Genomic DNA, 19,121 nt, shown 5'->3' on the forward strand with positions numbered 1-19,121 from the left:
CCGTCCATCCGACCTCAATATTTGATTAAAATGACATGACGCGTTTTCTTACAGGACATTGTCTTGCCGAGGTGCGCAGCGTTACTCAAACACGCATGCGCAGAACGACATGCTGATTCCAACAGAGAAAGTAATCAGACACGGACCTTTAAATGGCTAGTTTTCTTCTATTTCCCGGATTAATAATAATAACAAAAATAAAAGATTACCCACCTCGTTCAATCGGATAGGTATTTCATTCAGATTGGTCTCAATCGGTTTACATTATTCCGATCGATGTGTCTGCATAAAAGTTTTTTATTCCCATTGAGCAATCAGTCGGATTATTAAGATATTTGGCTGCATGTAAACGTAGCCACTATGAATACAGTAGTATGAGCTGGCTGGTAAACTACATCAACATAAAAATGTGTGAAAGGCTACCTACAAAATATTATGAACAAAAATATGTGAAAATGCTTTTTTTTTGCGGTCAGTCACATACATCAATAGTACATTTTTGGTTTGCATTTAATTAACTGCAATGAAGTGCCTCCTGTAAGAGCAGCACGTTTTATTAGAAACTGGCACTAGCGCCATGAAGGCGTGAGTGGAATAAATAAATAACCCTGCATGCCTATTTTTAAAATGAAGATTTTCCCAGCACAATTGATTTGAGTTTGTTGTTGCAAATTGTGCCAAATCAGCAGTTTGTAATTCATTTCAATGTTTTCATTTTACCCCTGTAAAATATTAAACAAACTGACACTTATGGAATTAAATCAAATGCGAACATTTATTTAAATTTCAAAGCAAGCATAAAATTATGTAAATGTACACAACAGGAGACAGTTCAGTCTGTCTAAAAGAAAAAAAAAAAAAAGCAGTATTACACAAGCAAAGATGCTTTCATTTCATTACAGTGTCAATTAATTGACATTTGGTCCACCACTTAAATAAGCAGTTTTAAAAAATAAAAATAAAAAATTTTAAAAATGTTTTAAAGGGACTTGAGACAGCAGCATGTGGAAACGGACTGTAAGGCCAGAATAGAGAGAGAGATTCTGCATGCTAAGTGGTGGATTTCGAGGATTTTTTGTTCATTTCTTCTTGGGCACAGCGGCGTCGAGGGGCTCCCCAATTTCCCTTCCACGCAGTTTAAGTCCTGCCAATCACCAGAATATAGTGGAAAAACTTTGGACACATACATCAGGCTTCTTAGAAAAAATGAAAGCTTTCAAAAGAATTTAAAAAAGTGAAATCTCACCGATAGCTCTCTCAATCTTTCCCATTACTTGATTATTGGGGATGGCCTTTCCTGCTTCATAGTCTGCAATTACTTGTGGCTTCTCATTAATTTTCTGAAGAAAACAACAATATTCATATCATCCCTATTCTGATGTATTGGTAGTAAAGTCCAGTCAAATTGTATCTTGGTCAATGCACAAAAAAAAACCTCATTAATTTGCTTCCTGAAAAACATGTATGATTTTCTACAAGAGTACTTACTGTGGCCAGGTCCTTCTGGGTTAAGCCTTTGTTTTGCCGGCCCTGCTGTATGGCTTTGCCCACCGACAGGGTTACTCGCTCGTGATGGAGCTCCTCCGTTTCTCTGTCCAGTTTGGCTGTGTTCTTAGTTATAACATGCTGCTTATTCTGACCTGCAGCCCCTGCAAAGAAAAGCAACACACAATAAAGCAAAGATCCCATACATTGCACACACTCAGTAGATTTACATGGACAACAATAATCTACTTATTCTGAATAAGACAATATTGTGATTAATGTGTTTACATGAGTTGCTTTTAGAATGTTCCTTTCATGTTCCTGTTTTACATGTTATAGAACACAGATCGATTGACGGCACACGTCATTACGTCCCCACGCCACACCGTCCCTCCAGAATTTCACATATCAACATACAGTTCATCTTCGTTATGGTACCATATACAGTTTTGGGTGTTTTTATTAAAAATTTTTACGAAGGCTTCAAGTGTGGTTAATTATTTGTCATGTTGTACGTGCAAATAGACGACTGCTTGAAACTGTGGCCTGCATCCCAAATCGCGTACTTATCTACTATATAGTAGCCGAGATACATGTATTTCATCTACTACAGGCCTATAGTAGGCAAGTACGTGGTTTGGGACGCAGCCGTGCTCTATTGTTTGCTGTAAAACGGTAGAGCACTGCCGTGTGTGTACGTGTCCTGTCGCAAAATGCGGTGAAAACTCTCACACGATGTTAATAGTGTGATTAAAGGTGTGTACATGTCTGTAATACACGTCATTAATGCGACTAAAACGGGAGTACTCCACATGTCTTAATTCCATTTGTGTTTACTTCGAGTATGATTAAAAATTAAAAATTGCTGTTTACATGGTACTTTCTAAATCAGAGCATTGTCTTAATCGGGTTAATACCGGATTATTGTTGTCCATGTAAACGCACTGACTGATTCAACTAATACACGAATCTAAAATATGACGTCGTCTGATGACTTTGTGGGCATGCTTGCAGCTCACAAACAAAAAGTTGGCAACACTGGTTGAGGAAGTACACAATGATCAGGTGAAAGTCAGGTGTCTTACACTTCTTTGTAGTCTCCACGTCCTCCCCTCGTCTCTGAGCTGCAAGTACTGCCTGCAAACAAATATTTCATCAGACACAGTTAGCTCAGGAGCTCAACAGAAAACAAAGTCGCACCTAGCTAATGATCTTTAAAAAAATAATAATAATAATAATAAAAATAAATAAATAATAAAAAAAAAAAACTCTTGTCCGATAAACAGTACACCTGGCTATATATAATAGTATAAGAAACTACAGTTTGTTGGTAATTATCTGACACAATAAGCTCGCTAGCTGTAATATTAACATTAGCATATGAACCTGTTTGGATTTGGCCTGCGACGCGGACCCTTTCTTCCTCAACACGGTCACTGTATCCCAGTCACTCTCGGCCATCTTTTCTCGAAGATTATTTGGTTTTTATAACAGATTGCGCAACTTATCTGGAGTCAATAAAACGCCCAACTCCTTACTAAACTAATGTCTCGGAGTAGGAGTTGGCTTTCTTTGGTCTCTCTCGCTTCACGTTGCAAGCCGGAAGTGCGAGATTACGTCACTGCGTAAATCAAGCGTCAGCTGATTTGCGTCTATTGGGTCTTTCTTCCTGAGATTTCACTTAGTGTAAAATCTCTTAAACTCATTGATAATAATAAGAAATAAAAAGTTTCTGAAGATTAATGATCATATTTTTCTTACTGATTGAGGTGCTATTGTTTGTGACTGGAATAAAGTTGGTTGGACGTTCGATATTCGCGGATATGCGGAAATTAAGGGACCGTCTCTAAAGTTACATACGACATTGTTATACACGATTCTAACTTCAATAGCATTTGAAGGGAGTGACTTACAGTCATATAACCAACTGTACAGTGTTCGTCTAGCTGTCAGCAGTGATGCACACCTTTTAGATTTTTGATATTTAATCAAATATACTATTAAATCTTATATAAATATTGCCATGTATTGTATTACTGCATGGGCCCATACACAAAATATACCATTATTTAAAGCTCAATAGCATTTGAAGGGAATGATGTACAGTCATGATCCCAACTGTAAAGGGTTCATCTAAATGTCATGTATGACACACACCTTTTAGATTTCTGATATTTATTAAAATAAGCTATTAAATCATATGTAAATTAGACATGAATTTCACTACCAGATGGGCCCATACACTAAATATGCCATAATTTAAAGCTCAATAGCATTTGAAGGGAATGATGTACAGTCACACAACCAACTGTAAAGTGTTCATGTAGGTGTCCGGTATGATGCACACCTTTTAGATTTTTGATATTTAACCCTACAATGCATGAATCAAAAAAACATTCACGAATGCATAAAGGGGGTCAAAATGACCCATACTGGATTGAATAGATGACACTTTGCTACAATGAAAAAGAAATGACACTTTGCTACAATGTGCAAACAGTGCAAATTTGCTGTCCCCTCAAAATAACTGAACACACAGGCATTAATGTCTAAACCACTGGAAACAAAAATGAGCACACCCCTAAGTGAAAATGTCCAAATTGGGCCCAATTAGCCATTTTCCCTCCCTGCTGTCAGGTGACTTGTTAGTGTGACAAGGTCTCAGGTGTGAATGGGGAGCAGGTGTGTTAAATTTGGTGTCATCGCTCTCACACTCCCTCATACTGGTCACTGGAAGTTCAACATGGCAAAGAACGCTCTGAGGATCTGCGAATATCGAACGTCCAATGTCAAACCAACTTTATTCCAGTTTGTTAGTGTTGTTTTGGTTTTTTTTTCTTCATTTTCCTTGTATGTTATTGTATTTCAATGCATTGCTGTTTTCTTTTCTTGCAATTAAAAAAAAAAGCCTGTATTTTCTATATCCCAACTCAAGCAGTTTGCTGCACAGCACACTATTATGAGTATATTATGTAGTGCACACTAGTTGTAGACAGTAATTCGTATTGTTTTGGCACGTGTGCCATTTTCGACTAGATAGGTCTAAACCTCACTGGCTCCTTTTTTTTTTTTTTCCTGTATAAGAGCACTGCACAAAACAACAATAACGCCTTCATTGATCTATGTAATGCATTATATTGCCAGTAGGAAGCTATTTCATGTGGTCAGCGCTTTTCTCTCAGGGTTTGTACAGGGATTCAGCTAGATAATAGTGTACAACACAAGCCTGTACTTCAGTTAACACACCTTCTGTCCAAAATGCCCCCTACTACCTATTCCCTAAAACAGTAAAGCTCTTTATAGGTGTCCATCTCTGTAGCTTCATCATATAGAAATTAATATATTGCAGTATATTGTGGGATTTCAGAAATACGCCAGCAATGGCAAAAACCTTCCACTATAGCAAAACAAATTCCCTACTGGAAAAAAACACTAGAAAACCCCATCGAATTTGTAATGGTTTTAATGGTTATAATGGGAATTGTATTGGTTTTAATGGAAACTGTAATGGTCTCTGTGGGTCTCTACTGGTAATTTGTTGCCTTCTATTGGTGACATGTTATGTCAGTGGATAGCATTAAGGACCAGTAATGGTAGTGGTTTTAATGGTTAGCTGGTGGTTTGTAATGGTATTTTTAATGGAAATCATTAGAATTTCTGTGATGGTTTCTGTTGGAGGTTTTTCAAGCAGCGATACAGTGCAAAGAAAGCTGTGCCTAGATAGTTATGCTTTCTTTTCACAGATATCAAGCTTGGTGAACTGTCAACAGATATGGTACCACCCCAAAGTTGATTATTTTACAATAACAGCACACCCGAAACTGTTTAATTTCTCTTATTTCTACAAAGGTTTGGCAAAGTTCACAATTAAAAAAAAATAATCAGAAAAACACACCGTGCTAAGTTTGTTCCTGTTAGCAGTTATGTTATAATAGCTATAGAGTAATTCCCTCACCAGTCTCATTGTTATTCTCCTGACATTAAGAAAAATGCAGCTATTCAGCTCGTCTGTGCTGAAGACTCATCTATGGCAGAGCACTTATTGACTTGCAAGACGCTACCCAAGACTCCTTCCATACATGTTACATAAATTTTTCTGTACATAAAACTTCAAATATAATTAAAGTTCACCATACAGAACAAGCACATTAATATAAACCTATGATTTGAATTACAGGTGGCACTATTTTCAGAGCTACTGTTATACAAAATTAATCTACACCTTCTGACCAATCAGATTTGAGAATTCAAAAGCATGGTGCTATAAATGTCACTTTTAAGGACCTCACCAACCTTTGTTTTATATTTATTTGGAGGAGTAAATTCTTAATTAGTCCCTTTGATTCCACTTACAAATCCTCCCTGAATTCACAGTTTGAAATATTGCTTTGCATTTTTCTTTGGGCTGCCTATTACACTCCCACTATTTAGTCTTTCTGTTTATTGTCTCTGACAGTGTATTGAATACTGCTCAGTGATATTCTCCAGCCAGTGGTGTACTGGTTGAAAGAAAATGGAGTGGGGACTTGTATTTATAGCCTGCTGAGTCAGAGTTCAGCGCCACTAGTGTTATCTGATAACTGCTATGGAGAGTAAGCAGAGTGACAAAGACAGCTGTGAAATCCTCTGTACTGCTACAAAAGTTATTTGACTGTCGCCTGATCACAAGAGACAATTTTTCTTCCTTTCAATGTACGCATGCCAATGTTTTGTATTATCTGAATATAATTAAAACACAAAAATATATATTATAAGAGTTAGCCTATATATAGAAAAGGCTAACACTTCAGCATCCATGACAGTTGCTCTGACTTTTTAATAAAATTAAATAAGTAAAAAAAATAAAAAAATTGCACTATTAATTACTGGGTGTTGTTATCAAATTCCAAGTTTGGACCCCATAAAATGACTAGACATCATAACATGCAGATGGTTGCATCTCAAACTTTATTCAAAAAGACACTGGGTGTATAATTATTTATACTGGAACAATGCATTAATTTGTCACCATAAAATACATTTCTGGATTTAGATTTTCTATCAAATATTCTTGCATACTTTAGGTTAATAAGTAAACAATATAAAGGTTCTCTCTCTCTCTCTCTCTCTCTCTCTCTCTCTCTCTCTCTCTCTCTCTCTCTCTCCCCCTCCCTCCCTCCCTCTCTCTCCCCCTCCCTCCCTCCCTCCCTCCCTCCACACAAACACACAATAGTCTCACATAGTATAACTCTTCTGTCAAATGTTCATAATAAATCATCAGGTATGTTACACAGCTCCAGTAATTACACATATATTAATCAACCCTGATTAATATGTATTTACACATGTACATACATGTGTATATACAGAATACTGTAGACTTTTTTTTTCGACAGCAAGCTTTTTCCCTTTTTTCTCTTTCCATAGTTCCAATATTTTCAGTGTTTTGTTCTAAAATTATATCCAATACCAAATAAAACAGATTTTATATGACACAGTATATTGCTGTTGCAAAAATCCCTGAGCAAACATTCTCTCACTCAGAACAGCAACACAAAAAATGCAAAGCAAATAATCACATACATTGCATATACAGTGGTGCTTGAAAGTTTGTGAACCCGTTAGAATCTTCTATATTGCTGTATAAATATGACCTAAACATCAACAGAGACAAAAAGATTCTAATTCAATAAATGATACAAAATTATTATACTTGGTAATTTATTTATTGAGGAAAATTATGTAATATTACATATCTGTGAGTGGCAAAAGTATGTGGACATCTAGGATTAGCAGTTAATTTGAAGGTGAAATTAGAGGCAGGTGTTTTCAATCAATGGGTTAACAATCAGGTGTGAATGAGCACCTTATAAGTGCTTCATTGCACTTATTGCTGTACAAGGGGTCACACCAGATACTGAAAACAAAGGTTCACATACTTTCGCCACTCACAGATATTGGATCATTTTCCTCTAAATAAATTGTCAAGTATAATATTTTTTGTCTCATTTGTTTAATTGGGTTCTCTTTATCTACTTTTAGGACTTGTGAGAAAATCTGGTGATGTTTTAGGTCATATTTATGCAGAAATATAGAACATTCTAAAGGGTTCACAAACTTTCAAGCACCACTGTAGATGTTTTTTGCTATGTAACCATGCAAAACAGTAGAATTCATTGCATGGACCTTGATATGTTTTCATCAAATTTCCAGCCTGTGTGCATCCCTACTGCCTCTCAAATATCAGGCCTATATAACTCTGCAGAAAATAAAATGTTTTAATTCAACTTTCAAAACTACTTTAGATTCTCTCCAAATATGCACAAATACATTATCACTATAACTCTGCAGTATGGGCACTGGGCCAACAGGTTTTAGCCTGATTAAAAGGCTGCAGGTAATCACACACTGATCAATACAGGGGGCTCCAGTTAAGTGTCCCAATAGAGATTAAAGCCTGACATGTGCTGGACGACAACCACACCATCTCCACTAGACTGTAATGAAGAAATCCTAAAGCAAAGCCACATCCTACGTCTGTGAGGTGGTGGCGACCGAGCAGTACACGTGACATACCCACTAGCATGGCCCACAGAACAAGCAAAATGCGCAAAGGAACTGCAAGAACCAAGTGTGCTAGCAAGAACTTAGACACCATGGCTGCCCGACTCGCATGGGCTGCTGGGAAGGAGTAGGTGTCCATGGCCAGGTAGTCAAGGAAACTGGGCGACATTTCCCAGGGCCCTTTGCGTTTCACCAACTTCTGCATTCCTGCCACAGTCATCACATCCAATATGAGAGCTGGAAGTGAAAAAAGAGGTTTGATACATATTCATTATCACATGTGCAGACAGCACTAATGGGAGTCTAATTTTAACACAGAATATGAAATTATTTCTGGGGTAAATCCAATTGGGGGAAAGTGTCAAATATTACAAAAAATTATAGTAAATAGAACATTAGGCTCTTGACTGTTGGTAATATGTCAGCTGAGAAATCAGCACAATAAACCAAGGAGAGAGTTTCATAGCTCTCTCTCTGTTCCTTCTATATTCCCATATCCACTGACCTAAAAACCTAACAGCATCCTCAAAACCTCCTCTGTCATGTATGCTATAAACTGTCTTTTTTTCTTGTTGATTTTGTGACTATGATGCTTATCTATGATGTGACTATCTAATGCACAAATTAATCTCCAATAAGCCTAATGCTTAGTTAGCCTACTGCTGTATTACTGGTCCATAATTCACCTGCTGCAGAGTGTTACTGAAGATGCATAGATGAATATTTGTTGGCCCTGCTGAAAAACAACAACAACAACAACAACAACAACAACAACATAAAAAAACAATAGAAACCATCACAGACATTCTAATAATTTCCACTACAAATACCATTACAAACCACCAAACCCACTACCATTACTAGTCCTTAATGCTACCCACAAGACATAACATGCCACCAATAGAAGGCAACAAATTACCAGTAAAGACCCACAGGGACCATTACAGTTTTCATAAAAACCAATACAAGTCCCATTATAACCATTACAATTTCCAGGAGGGTTTCTATTGTTTTTTTTTTTCCCCAACAGGGGGCCTATTCAAGGCTTTACTTGACTGCTTTAATTCTGCGTAAAATGGCTGTTCATAGCTACTCTCATTCGATTCTTTCGATTTATCCCTTTTAGTGAATCGAATTGTTTGAGTTTTGATTCGTTTGATTCAGAACTCTGAGTGAACATTCAGACATCTGTTTACGGAATCTAAAAGAAGTAACACATTGCTTGCTTATCATCTAAGAAATGAATGTAAAACGATTACATCTAGACTCAAGAACACGCGGAAGACGTCACAGTGTTCAAGTTTTTAAAACTTTTCAGCCTGCATGTTTTGCATGTTTTCGATCGTACTTGTGAATCGACACAGCTCACCCAAAAGAGTCGGTCGTACAGAATCGATTCACTAATGGTGAATCGGTACATCAGCAATGGGCAGCAGTTATTAGAAGTCCATCATAAGGACACGTTTACCATGAGTGTAGCTACTGGTTTAAGGATGTCAAAATGAATTACTGTTCACACCAAAACCCCCTTTGTCGAATTAACACGGTGTTTATTTGACTTATTCTACGTTCATTTGTTTCCAGCTGGTCACAAAGGAGTATTGCATGTGTTCGTAAAACACCGTGGGAATTTGCCAGGCTGTAAAACTCACCAAGCAGCAAATTGACTAAAACCTCCTGGCCAGCTAGTGTGTTGCTCCTGGTGAGACACACCAGTGTGCCGATGATCCACGGGATGCCGTGGCCGGTGAGCGCGAGCAGTTTGATCATGGCGCGCGCGCTGCCCCATGACGATGTCGCATGCGCGCACACGCCGAGTCGCTTTGACATGCAGATATCTATGGCTAGCAGAGAGCTCATCGCGATGCCCTTGAATGACGGGTTGAGCTGCATGCAATCCTCCTCCGGGAGCTCTTTTCTGTCCTTGTTGCTGTCTCCCGGCTCCTGCTGCGTGCTGTCTCCGCCGCTCGCGTGTGTACACTGCGGCTGTTTGTGCGACGGCCTCCGCGCACGAGCTTCGGCATTACTGTTGCTCCTCAGCGGCTGCTGGAGAAGAGACACGAACTCCGCTCTGTTCAGCGCGTTGCTCCGGTCTCTCGTCCTAGATCTAGTTTGGCTCGTAGGCATTTTGATCTCCCAGGTTAGGGTTTAGCGTAGAGTCCAGTGTTTGTTTTGTCTGAGTGTCTGATTATTTAGTGCAGAGTGGCCAGGTAACCGGTCCACCATGTCCATGCCCAGATCGTGTGTCGCCCTGTTGTAACTCTTCCGAGTTCTATTCCAGTCTATTCCTATAAATAGACACGCCAACTGACTAGCTTCATGAAATGCACCCACATAGCGGTTTCATACTGTGCTCACAGCCAGCGAAGGGTGTTTTACAGTTACTACCTTGTTCTTCTGTGCAAACGAATAAAAACAAATTTCTCCAAAGTGTCTCCAAAAAGTGTGCAACAGTCCACTGCTTATAAAATATTCCGACTTTTTGCTACCATTTTTTAAAAAACTGATTTCTCAAGTAAATCTACTGTTAACGAGATTTCAATACAATCAGACTGTTTATAGTTAGTTTAGGTAGTGATGGGAAAAATTAGCTTGTGTTTATATATTTAAACCTTTGTAGTGAGAACATGTGTTCAAAATCACATGACATTATGGATGTGATGTCACAGTTGGGTGTTGGGGCAAGATGCAAAAAGTACCTCAGAGCAGCTAAATGACAGCTTTTATCCTAAAAATTAAATTTGCAATTTAATTGTATGAATGGCATGCAATTGCAAAGAAGAAAAAAAAAGTTGTTTCTGTTTTCCTCCCAAAACCATGCAAGTAGGTGGACTGTCTATGCTAAGATTTCCCTTCCCCTTAGTGTGAATGAGTGTGATTGGAGTCCCATACAGGCTTTATTGCTGTGCACAGTATACTAAGTATAATACACACAATGCTGTATTTGCCTTAAGATTTAAGAAGAAAATCTAGGCATGCACAAATTAGGCAGGATTTCCTGTACTTTATATACAGTATGAGCATAGTAGATTACAAAATTCAAGCAGTTAAAAAAATAATAATTAAACGGCTGATCGTGTGTCCTGCAAGTATGAGATCTAAATATTTCCTTCTGATGTAATTAGATGACATAGAGATTTTCAGAAAGTTATTTAAAAGAATAAAAATGCAATGTTTTTGTCCTTTTTACCTCAATCCGCCATCTTTTTTAAAGGAAAAGGGAAAATCATTCATACTTCACCAGGCTGGTTATAATAGCTTTAAGAGGAGTACTTTGCCTGTAGTCTTTTAGGAGCACAAATGTAGCCTCCTATCTATCTCTCCAACTGCTTGGTGAATCTTTACCCACTCTTCTTGGGATATTTGTTATAACTCTCACACAATATCTTCTTCAGATCACATTAGAGACCAAGAAGGTCTCTAGCAAAAGGATTGTTACATATGTAACCGTGGTTCTATGGCTGAGAGGAAGGCCACCAAGGTTTCCTTCAGAACTAGTAAAGTGTTCTTGTTTGCTTGTTTACTTGCAAAGTACAAATAGCAAATTCATCATTTTGTAACCGTGACCATGTTGGTAGACCATGACAATGTTGCCTGCCCAGAAACTAGCCATAATGCACATCCTATGGCATTTATTGGAAGAAGGTGTCTCTTGACCTGTGTTCAAGTATGCTTGTGTCATCACATCTGTTAACTAATGGGCTAGCCTGCTTTTAGACAGCAGAGGTGAGACAGACTATGTTGTGCTCCCCAAAGAGCTTATCAGTGACCCACCAACTGGTCATCACTTCCACATAGTACTTGAAAGCCCTTACTAGACAGTACATTCTCGTCACTGGACACAAGGTGGGAATACACCCTGTTATAACAGTCCAACTTAAACAATAGATCCCATATCTCTTCTAAAGACAAAGTCAACTGCGGCAAGAATATTAACAAACCAAATAGTAGAACCAAATGATCGGCTACTACAGATTTAACAGTATGTTTACAAATACAGGGACTCACATCGACAAAGTGGCTGCAAAACATTCATTATCAATGAGAGCTGGCAACTACCAGCGACATGAGCGACAGTGGCCGTTGGTGACAACATGTGGGTGTGTCCAGCGACATGAAAAAATTAACATAATTAGTCTTAATAGGGAGGAACAGGAGATGAGCTTCATTCTCAGCATCTCTGAGTTCACCTTCTCACACCTCTGAAAAGACAGGAATTAGTGATGGGAAGTTTGGATCATTTTACTGACTCGGATCTTTAAATCTCGTCCAGCAAAATGAACTAATCTTTTTACGAGTCGTTTCGTTCATTTCAGCAGAATATAATTAAAATGTTACATGTTAAATTCCCCAACACATCTAGTACTTAATAAACTATCAAATAAACTATAGGCTAATGCAGCCAAGGCTGAATGATGAGAAACAAATTAATTAAAGTCTTAGCTGGTCTTCAGGCTACGCAGTCTGTTAGTTCACCTCACCTCCCGATCCGCGTCGTTCTTTCATTTGTCACGTCACATTTGTCCCGTCTCTTCCCTGGAAACAGAAATGATTAATTCACTTCTTGAGTCTTCGGGTCCGAGTCGTTCGTTCATCTGGTGACCGCCCTGTTGGCTGAATGCAGTGAGTCACAAAGCTACGTAGTTTAGTACAGGAAGTAAAATCTGGAATTACTAACGACTCGTTTCAGCTGTTCAGAATCGCTTCCTCCTTTTGATTTTTGAAACTTTGCAGACATTTTTACATTCACAAACAGCTAGCTATATAACACACTACATGAAAGGTAATATTTGAAAAACCATAATAGGTGCACTTTAAAACTACATTACCCAGGATGCAGGGGGCCTTCAGCAGGGAAATCTAATCTAAGCCGCTTGAGAGAGAGAGAGAGAGAGACAGCTGAAGGGTTTCGTTACACGTCTGGGAACCTTCCGAGCCTTTAATAGCACAAGTGCGAAATAAAGTAGCGCGACTTGCAGTTTAAATCCCTCAACTATCCCGAGGGAAACAGGAGAAAATCTATTCACTGCTACTTCAGAAACTGTCACTTTAACTTACAGTCCTGATGTCGAGCTCGAACTGAACTGAGTGCAGAGAGATTTTATTTCTTCTCGTCATCCCGTTATGGAGATTATTAAAGTGGAGAGCAGCGGAATTCAGCGCCTCGTTCAACACAGCAGACTGGTGCTACTGCTGTTAGTGTAACTGGTCTTCATGCATTACTTCAGGACTACGTGTAGCAGGTGTTACTTGGACTTTTGCACGGTTTTTATTATTTATTATGTATTGTATTTACATGTGAGGTGACACCATGTCGTCTTTGAATAGTATTCGAACATTATTTAAATGTTACTGCTGTAGTTTTCAACATATTAATTAATCATGTGAAGTTAGTAGTGTTTTAATCATTCTTTTATGTAGGTTGTTCTATTTACAGACATTATATTTTCATATAATATTACTGCTTTTTGGATCCTACTGCAAAACTAGTTAGACTCAGCAGTCAATGTCTGATTGTGTTTACCTGTTGATCTAGCATATCGGTGTTATTTGTACTTATGCATATACACCTGCTACATAATGTTACTGGTAGTGTGAAACATATTAAGTCTATAGCTGAAAATATGTATTCCTAATAATGTGAATGCTGCTTCTTTAAGTCTGATGGATGCGAATAGACTTGACCGTCACCACCATGGGGTGCATGCAGAGCGTGGGTACACATTTTTACGAAAACATCAGAGTCCTCGAACTGAACACCTCTATCGATTCTAATCCTACTGTCATTGATGAGTCGTCCAATGTAGTATTGAGGTACCGTACACCCTACTTTAGAGCTGCTGCCCGGGTGCAGGTGCCACCAGTGGTCCGTAAAGAAATTTGGACTGTGGGCTGGATCCAGGCATGTAACCAAATGGATTTCTTCAATTACTATGGAGAAGAAGGAATGTACGTATGAAAAAGGCACCAATATGACTGATTAATTTATATATACATGAACACAGTCTTACCCCTGTTAATCATAAATTAATTTAATGGGGACAAATGACAAAACAAAATTAATATGAAATGATATTTCTTTAAAAAGGGGCTAAATAATCAGTGGATTTCTACATAATTCCATCATTGTATTTGACAGACAAAAATATGGGATTTAGGCAGCATGAAGTTTCAATGGACATTCACAAGAATGGTTAGTCAGGATGTTAGTAATGTTTATGCTCCAATTTCCTGGGATTGTTTCCTTAATGGCAGAAAAATTTAGCACACCCCAAGCAGGACAAAAGCAAGTCTTTTTTAGAATGCTTTTGTGTCTGCCAAATGCAGTCATTTTACTTTTCATAACAATGAGATGGACTTCCACAATAGATGACCTCGCTCCAAGTTTCCCAGTAATTCATTTATGCAAAATGATTCATCTATTTAGGAGTCTATTATTATTATATTATTATATTATGTTTACCTCATATGGGCCAATATATTTGATCATTTAAGTTTGAATTTCAGATGCTATCTCGACTACGCTAATCAAAAAAAAACAAGGACAGCAACTAATGTAGAGACATTATACTTTATGGAGAGTTTTTCAGTTTCAACTTAGAACTCCCATGTATTTGCATATCCCTCACCTCTGTAGATCGAGCTGGGAGCTCCCTGAGCTGAGAGATGGACACATCCAGGCCATCAGTGATTCAGATGGAGTGAACTACCCATGGTATGGCTGTACCACTGAGATTTACACCATCGTAGGACCCACCAAGAGGAGCACCACACTCACTGTGAGCATGAACGACAATTTCTGCCCCAGCGTGACATGGAGCATCCCCACGGGCACCACAAGTGTCCCCCCACTTTTGAGCTCTATCCAGAGGGACCAGCGCTTCACCACTTGGCTGGTGGCCATGAACGAGGCCTCAGCTGAGATGGTACTGCTCAGGACCATCCGCTGGAAGATGCAGATCGCTATTGAGGTGGATCCTGAGAAGCCCCTGGGACAAAGAGCTCACCTCATGGATCATCTTGCTCAAGAACAGCCAGAGATCTTGGCTATGAATGAACCCATCCCACCCAATGCCTTGGTCAAACCCAATGCCAATGATGCTCAGGTGCTAATTTGGAGACCTAAAAGAGGGGAGTCTGTTGTTGTCATCCCCCCTAAGTAGTGAGTGGAGTGAAAAAGCAAACACTTGTATGTTTTTGACTTAAATATTTTACCTCCTGCTTCTCACTGAACCTCAAGTAGTACATTATTTATTTATTATTTTATTGATCATTATTGGATGTTCAGAAATGAAAGTGAGGCCTCAGATAAACAGCGTTCTGCATTACTGTTTTGCCATATGTTGAATAGATTTCAATAATGTTCAGAATTTTGTATGCATGCAGTTCTGTGAACAGGAATGAGTAGTCATGTCCACTTTATGTTCAATTTACAGATGTGAGTAGGAAAAAATATTTGTAATATTTTCAGTATCAGTATATATCAATAAGATGTGACATAAGGTGACATGTATTAGAGAGGATGCTGCTTTTGGACTTTAATTCATATACAGTTATGCTCATAAATTTACACACCCTTGCAGAATCTGCAAAATGTTAACAATAAAAAAAAACAAAAAACAAGAGGGATCATTAAAATTGCATTTTGTTTTTTATTTAGTACTGCCCTGAATAAGCTATTTCACATAACAAACATTTACATATAGTTCACAGGACACGATAATACCCTGCGATGGATTGGCACCCTGTCCAGGGTGTACCCTGCCTTGTGCCCGATGCTCCCTGGGATAGGCTCCAGGTTTCCCCGTGACCCTGAAAATGATAAGTGGTATAGAAGATGGATGGATGAATGGATGGAGGACACAATAATAACTGAATTGCCAAAGAACCAGTTCAAAATTTTACATATGCTTGATTCTTAATACTGTGTTGTTACCTGGACGATCAACAACTATTTTGTAATAGTTGCTCATGAGGCCCTTGTTTGTCCTGAGCAGTTAAACTGTCCATTGTTCTTCATTAAAAATCCTTCAGGTCCTGCACATTCTAAGCTTTTCCAGCATCTTCTGCATATTTGACCCCTTTTCAACAGTGGCTGTATGATTTTGAGATCCATCTTTTCACACTGAGGAGAACTGAGGGACTCAAACACAACTATAACAAAAGGTGCAAACATTCACTGATGCTCAAGAAGGCAACACAATACATTAAGAGCCAAAGGGGTGTAAACATTTGAGCAGGATGATTGATGTAATTTGTTATTATTTTGTCTTTTGGGAAAAAATTAAATATCTCATTTAGTTTCTGAAGGGCAGGACTAAAATAAAAAAATAAGATCTTTAAATGAAATAATAAAAATTTACACCCATCCTGTTCAGAAATTTACACCCCCCTGGCTCTTAATGTATCATGTTGCCTTCTTGAGCATCAGTGAATGTGTGCACTTTTTGTAATAGTTGTCCTCAGTGTGAAAAGATGGATCTCAAAATCATATAGCCACTGTTGGAAAGAGGTCAAATATGCAGAAGATGCTGGAAAAGCAAATAATGTGCAGGGCATGGAGGATTTTTCTGAAGAACAGTGGGCAGTTTAACTTCTCAGGACAAACAAGGGACTCGTGAACAACTATGACAAAACAAAAAAACAGTTGTGGATCATCCAGGTAACCACACAGTATTAAGAATCAAGGGAATGTAAACTTTTGAGCTGGTTATTTGTTTAAATTCAGTTAGTATTGTGTCTTGTGGATTATATGTAAACATCTCTTATGTGAAATAGTGTATTCAGGGCTAAAAAACAAAATGCAATTTTAACAATCTCTCATTAAAAAAATTATTAACATTTTGCAGATTCTGCAAGGGGTTTGTAAATTTATGAGCACAACTATAGTATGAAACAATGTTTATGAGCTGATGTGAAAAGCATCTGTGCAGTGACGGGCAGCTCATAGATCATACTCAGGTTAGTGCTGAATGGCATTTCAGATTTTCAACAATGTTCATCTGTTTTTCTACCCAGCTAGGAATTTTTGTTTTTTCACACACTGTCATAGATATATCACAATGAGTGTGCGAAATTGTGTGTGATTTATTGGCAAATATCAAATTTTCTTGGAAAAAATTATCAAAGACTCTTGATTGTTTGCACCAACTCTATGTAAGATTTTTTTCTATTCACATAACACTCTATACATCTATAGAGCAAAAATTCTTGCTAAGATAATGGCATTAACTTTTAACCATCTGCATCATGTCCTATGTAAGATTAATGTTCACAAGAATTGCTCTATGGTTATAGTTGTAGCATAGGAGCTTCGTCTTAGTAGGGAATGTATGCCCTGATTCTAAACTGCTCACAGCTGCCCCAATTTTTACTCATGAACCATCTGCATGTTAGAAAGCTGATGATCTTTGTTTGCTCTTTCCTATCCATTTGTTCTATAAGATACGGTATGTGTGTGCTCAGTCCAGCAGGGAGGGAAGTCACTATAAAGAATTTAGACATCATTTCACAGTGAAAACTGAATAATGTCATTCTTTTTAAGCAAACAATAAAAAAATGTATATAAGGACATAAGAGTTTTACTAGTTGAGGTGCCTGACGTAGATACAGGTCGAACTAGAAGGAGGTAGAATGATAAGAGATGGCCTCAAGGGACAGGAACTCCTCCACCTTTGGCATCCATAAATGGTAAGTGGAGAAATGCTTCAGTTCTACAGTTTATTTGAAAATGGACACCGAGGGATAATATTGAATATGCTATAAAAGTAATTTTATTGGTAATATAAACAATAAATTGGTGTTTTATTTATCTACAGTATTTTACTAGTCAACAGAGTGTGAGTGTCTACAGTAAATTACTAGAAAATGCAAACAACACTGGGAAGGTTATTGATTTAATACCGACATTTTGGATTAAATATAGAAAATATAGTCACACTACTCCAGACTGAAGCTATCTCAGATCATTACCTCATCTAATTTAAAATGTGTCTTAGTCATAATATATGCACTTTGCCACGTTACTGCATCAAACGTACATTTACGTCAACCACTGCGCATAGTTTTATCACTAATCTCCCAGAGTTATCAACCTTGACTGGATCACCATCTGACCCCACAGAACTCGAGCAGGCAAGTGAATGCTTAGAGTCAACATTCAGATACACCCCAGATAATGTAGCTCCACTTAAAAGAAAAATAATTAGAGAGAAAAAAATCACCCTGTTATAACAATCACACGTGCAATTTACAAAACAACTTGAAAATTACAACATTAATAACGTCAAAATAAATTGGTAGTATTCCAAATTGCATGGAAAGAGAGCCTTCTTATCTATAAAAAGAATCTTAGCTCTGCTACATCATCATACTTCACCACCCTAATAGAAGATAACAAAAATAATATTAGATTCTTTATTAATACTGTAGCAAACTTACCTATAAGACCACCACAGATGCACAAAAACCAACAGTATGTAGTAGTGATGACTTTATGAATTTTTTCAATGACAATATTGAAAATTCTAGGCACAAAAATTCAGCCTATTAATATAAATCCATTTTAATCTTTGAATTTAAAACTGAAAATAGGTGACAATATAACCAAATCAGAACAGTGATTAGAATGCTTTATTATTTCCCTTCAAGAGACCACATCTGTTTCAATAAATTCCTTATCAAAATCATTACCCTCTGTACCAGATCCCTTACGTACACATTTCTTCAAATACATACTACCAGAAACAATTGAAGTTCTATTAAAAATAGTCAATTCTTCTTAGCACTAGCTATGCATCTAAATCCTTTAAACTAGCCGTTGTCAAACCCCTGATTAAAAAAACCTGACCACTTCTCCAGTCAGTTTTCCAAATATAGGCCACTATTAAACTGCCTGTTTATCTCCAAGATTCTAGAAAAGGTTGTAGTACAGAAGTTATGCTCATACTTGTGTAGGAATAACATTCATGAAATCTGTCAGTCAAGATTTAGGAATCATCATAGTGCTGAGATAGTGCTGGTTAAAGTGGTAAATGACCTACTACTGGCCTCCGATCAGGTCTCTTTGTTTGTAATACTTGACCTCAGTGCAG

At 37.8% G+C, this 19,121-nt stretch overlaps 3 protein-coding genes across 4 annotated transcripts; 1 reads left to right on the plus strand and 2 right to left on the minus strand.

Annotated features, from left to right (window-relative positions):
• Positions 1-751: 751 nt before the first annotated feature.
• Positions 752-2,950, minus strand: edf1 (endothelial differentiation-related factor 1). The gene is given in 5 exon segments (NM_001200933.1): positions 752-1,144; positions 1,247-1,340; positions 1,489-1,649; positions 2,571-2,622; positions 2,872-2,950. Coding segments are annotated over 5 exon segments (447 nt in total). The 5' UTR covers positions 2,947-2,950; the 3' UTR covers positions 752-1,079.
• A 4,238-nt stretch (positions 2,951-7,188) lies between these two features.
• On the minus strand, positions 7,189-10,304 carry plpp7a (phospholipid phosphatase 7a (inactive)). Its single transcript, XM_017452034.3, has 2 exons — positions 9,681-10,304; positions 7,189-8,265 (listed from the first exon to the last, which is right to left on the minus strand). The coding sequence occupies exons 1-2, from the start codon at positions 10,153-10,155 to the stop codon at positions 7,877-7,879; spliced, it is 864 nt and encodes a 287-aa protein (XP_017307523.1). The 5' UTR covers positions 10,156-10,304; the 3' UTR covers positions 7,189-7,876.
• Positions 10,305-12,929: 2,625 nt separating this feature from the next.
• On the plus strand, positions 12,930-16,197 carry fam78aa (family with sequence similarity 78 member Aa). Of its 2 annotated transcripts, none has more exons than XM_047150021.2 (3): positions 12,930-13,271; positions 13,689-13,977; positions 14,666-16,197. In XM_047150021.2, exons 2-3 carry the CDS (start codon positions 13,697-13,699, stop codon positions 15,189-15,191), a joined length of 807 nt encoding a protein of 268 aa, XP_047005977.1. In that variant the 5' UTR covers positions 12,930-13,271; positions 13,689-13,696; the 3' UTR covers positions 15,192-16,197. The 2 variants fall into 2 exon arrangements, with proteins under 2 accessions (XP_047005977.1, XP_017307525.1); XM_017452036.3 differs by having other exon boundaries at positions 13,864-13,977.
• The last annotated feature ends 2,924 nt before the right edge of the window (positions 16,198-19,121 follow it).

The sequence above is a fragment of the Ictalurus punctatus genome, chromosome 22 (genome assembly GCF_001660625.3).
Source record: "Ictalurus punctatus breed USDA103 chromosome 22, Coco_2.0, whole genome shotgun sequence".
In the NCBI taxonomy this organism is placed as follows: Eukaryota; Metazoa; Chordata; class Actinopteri; order Siluriformes; family Ictaluridae; genus Ictalurus; species Ictalurus punctatus.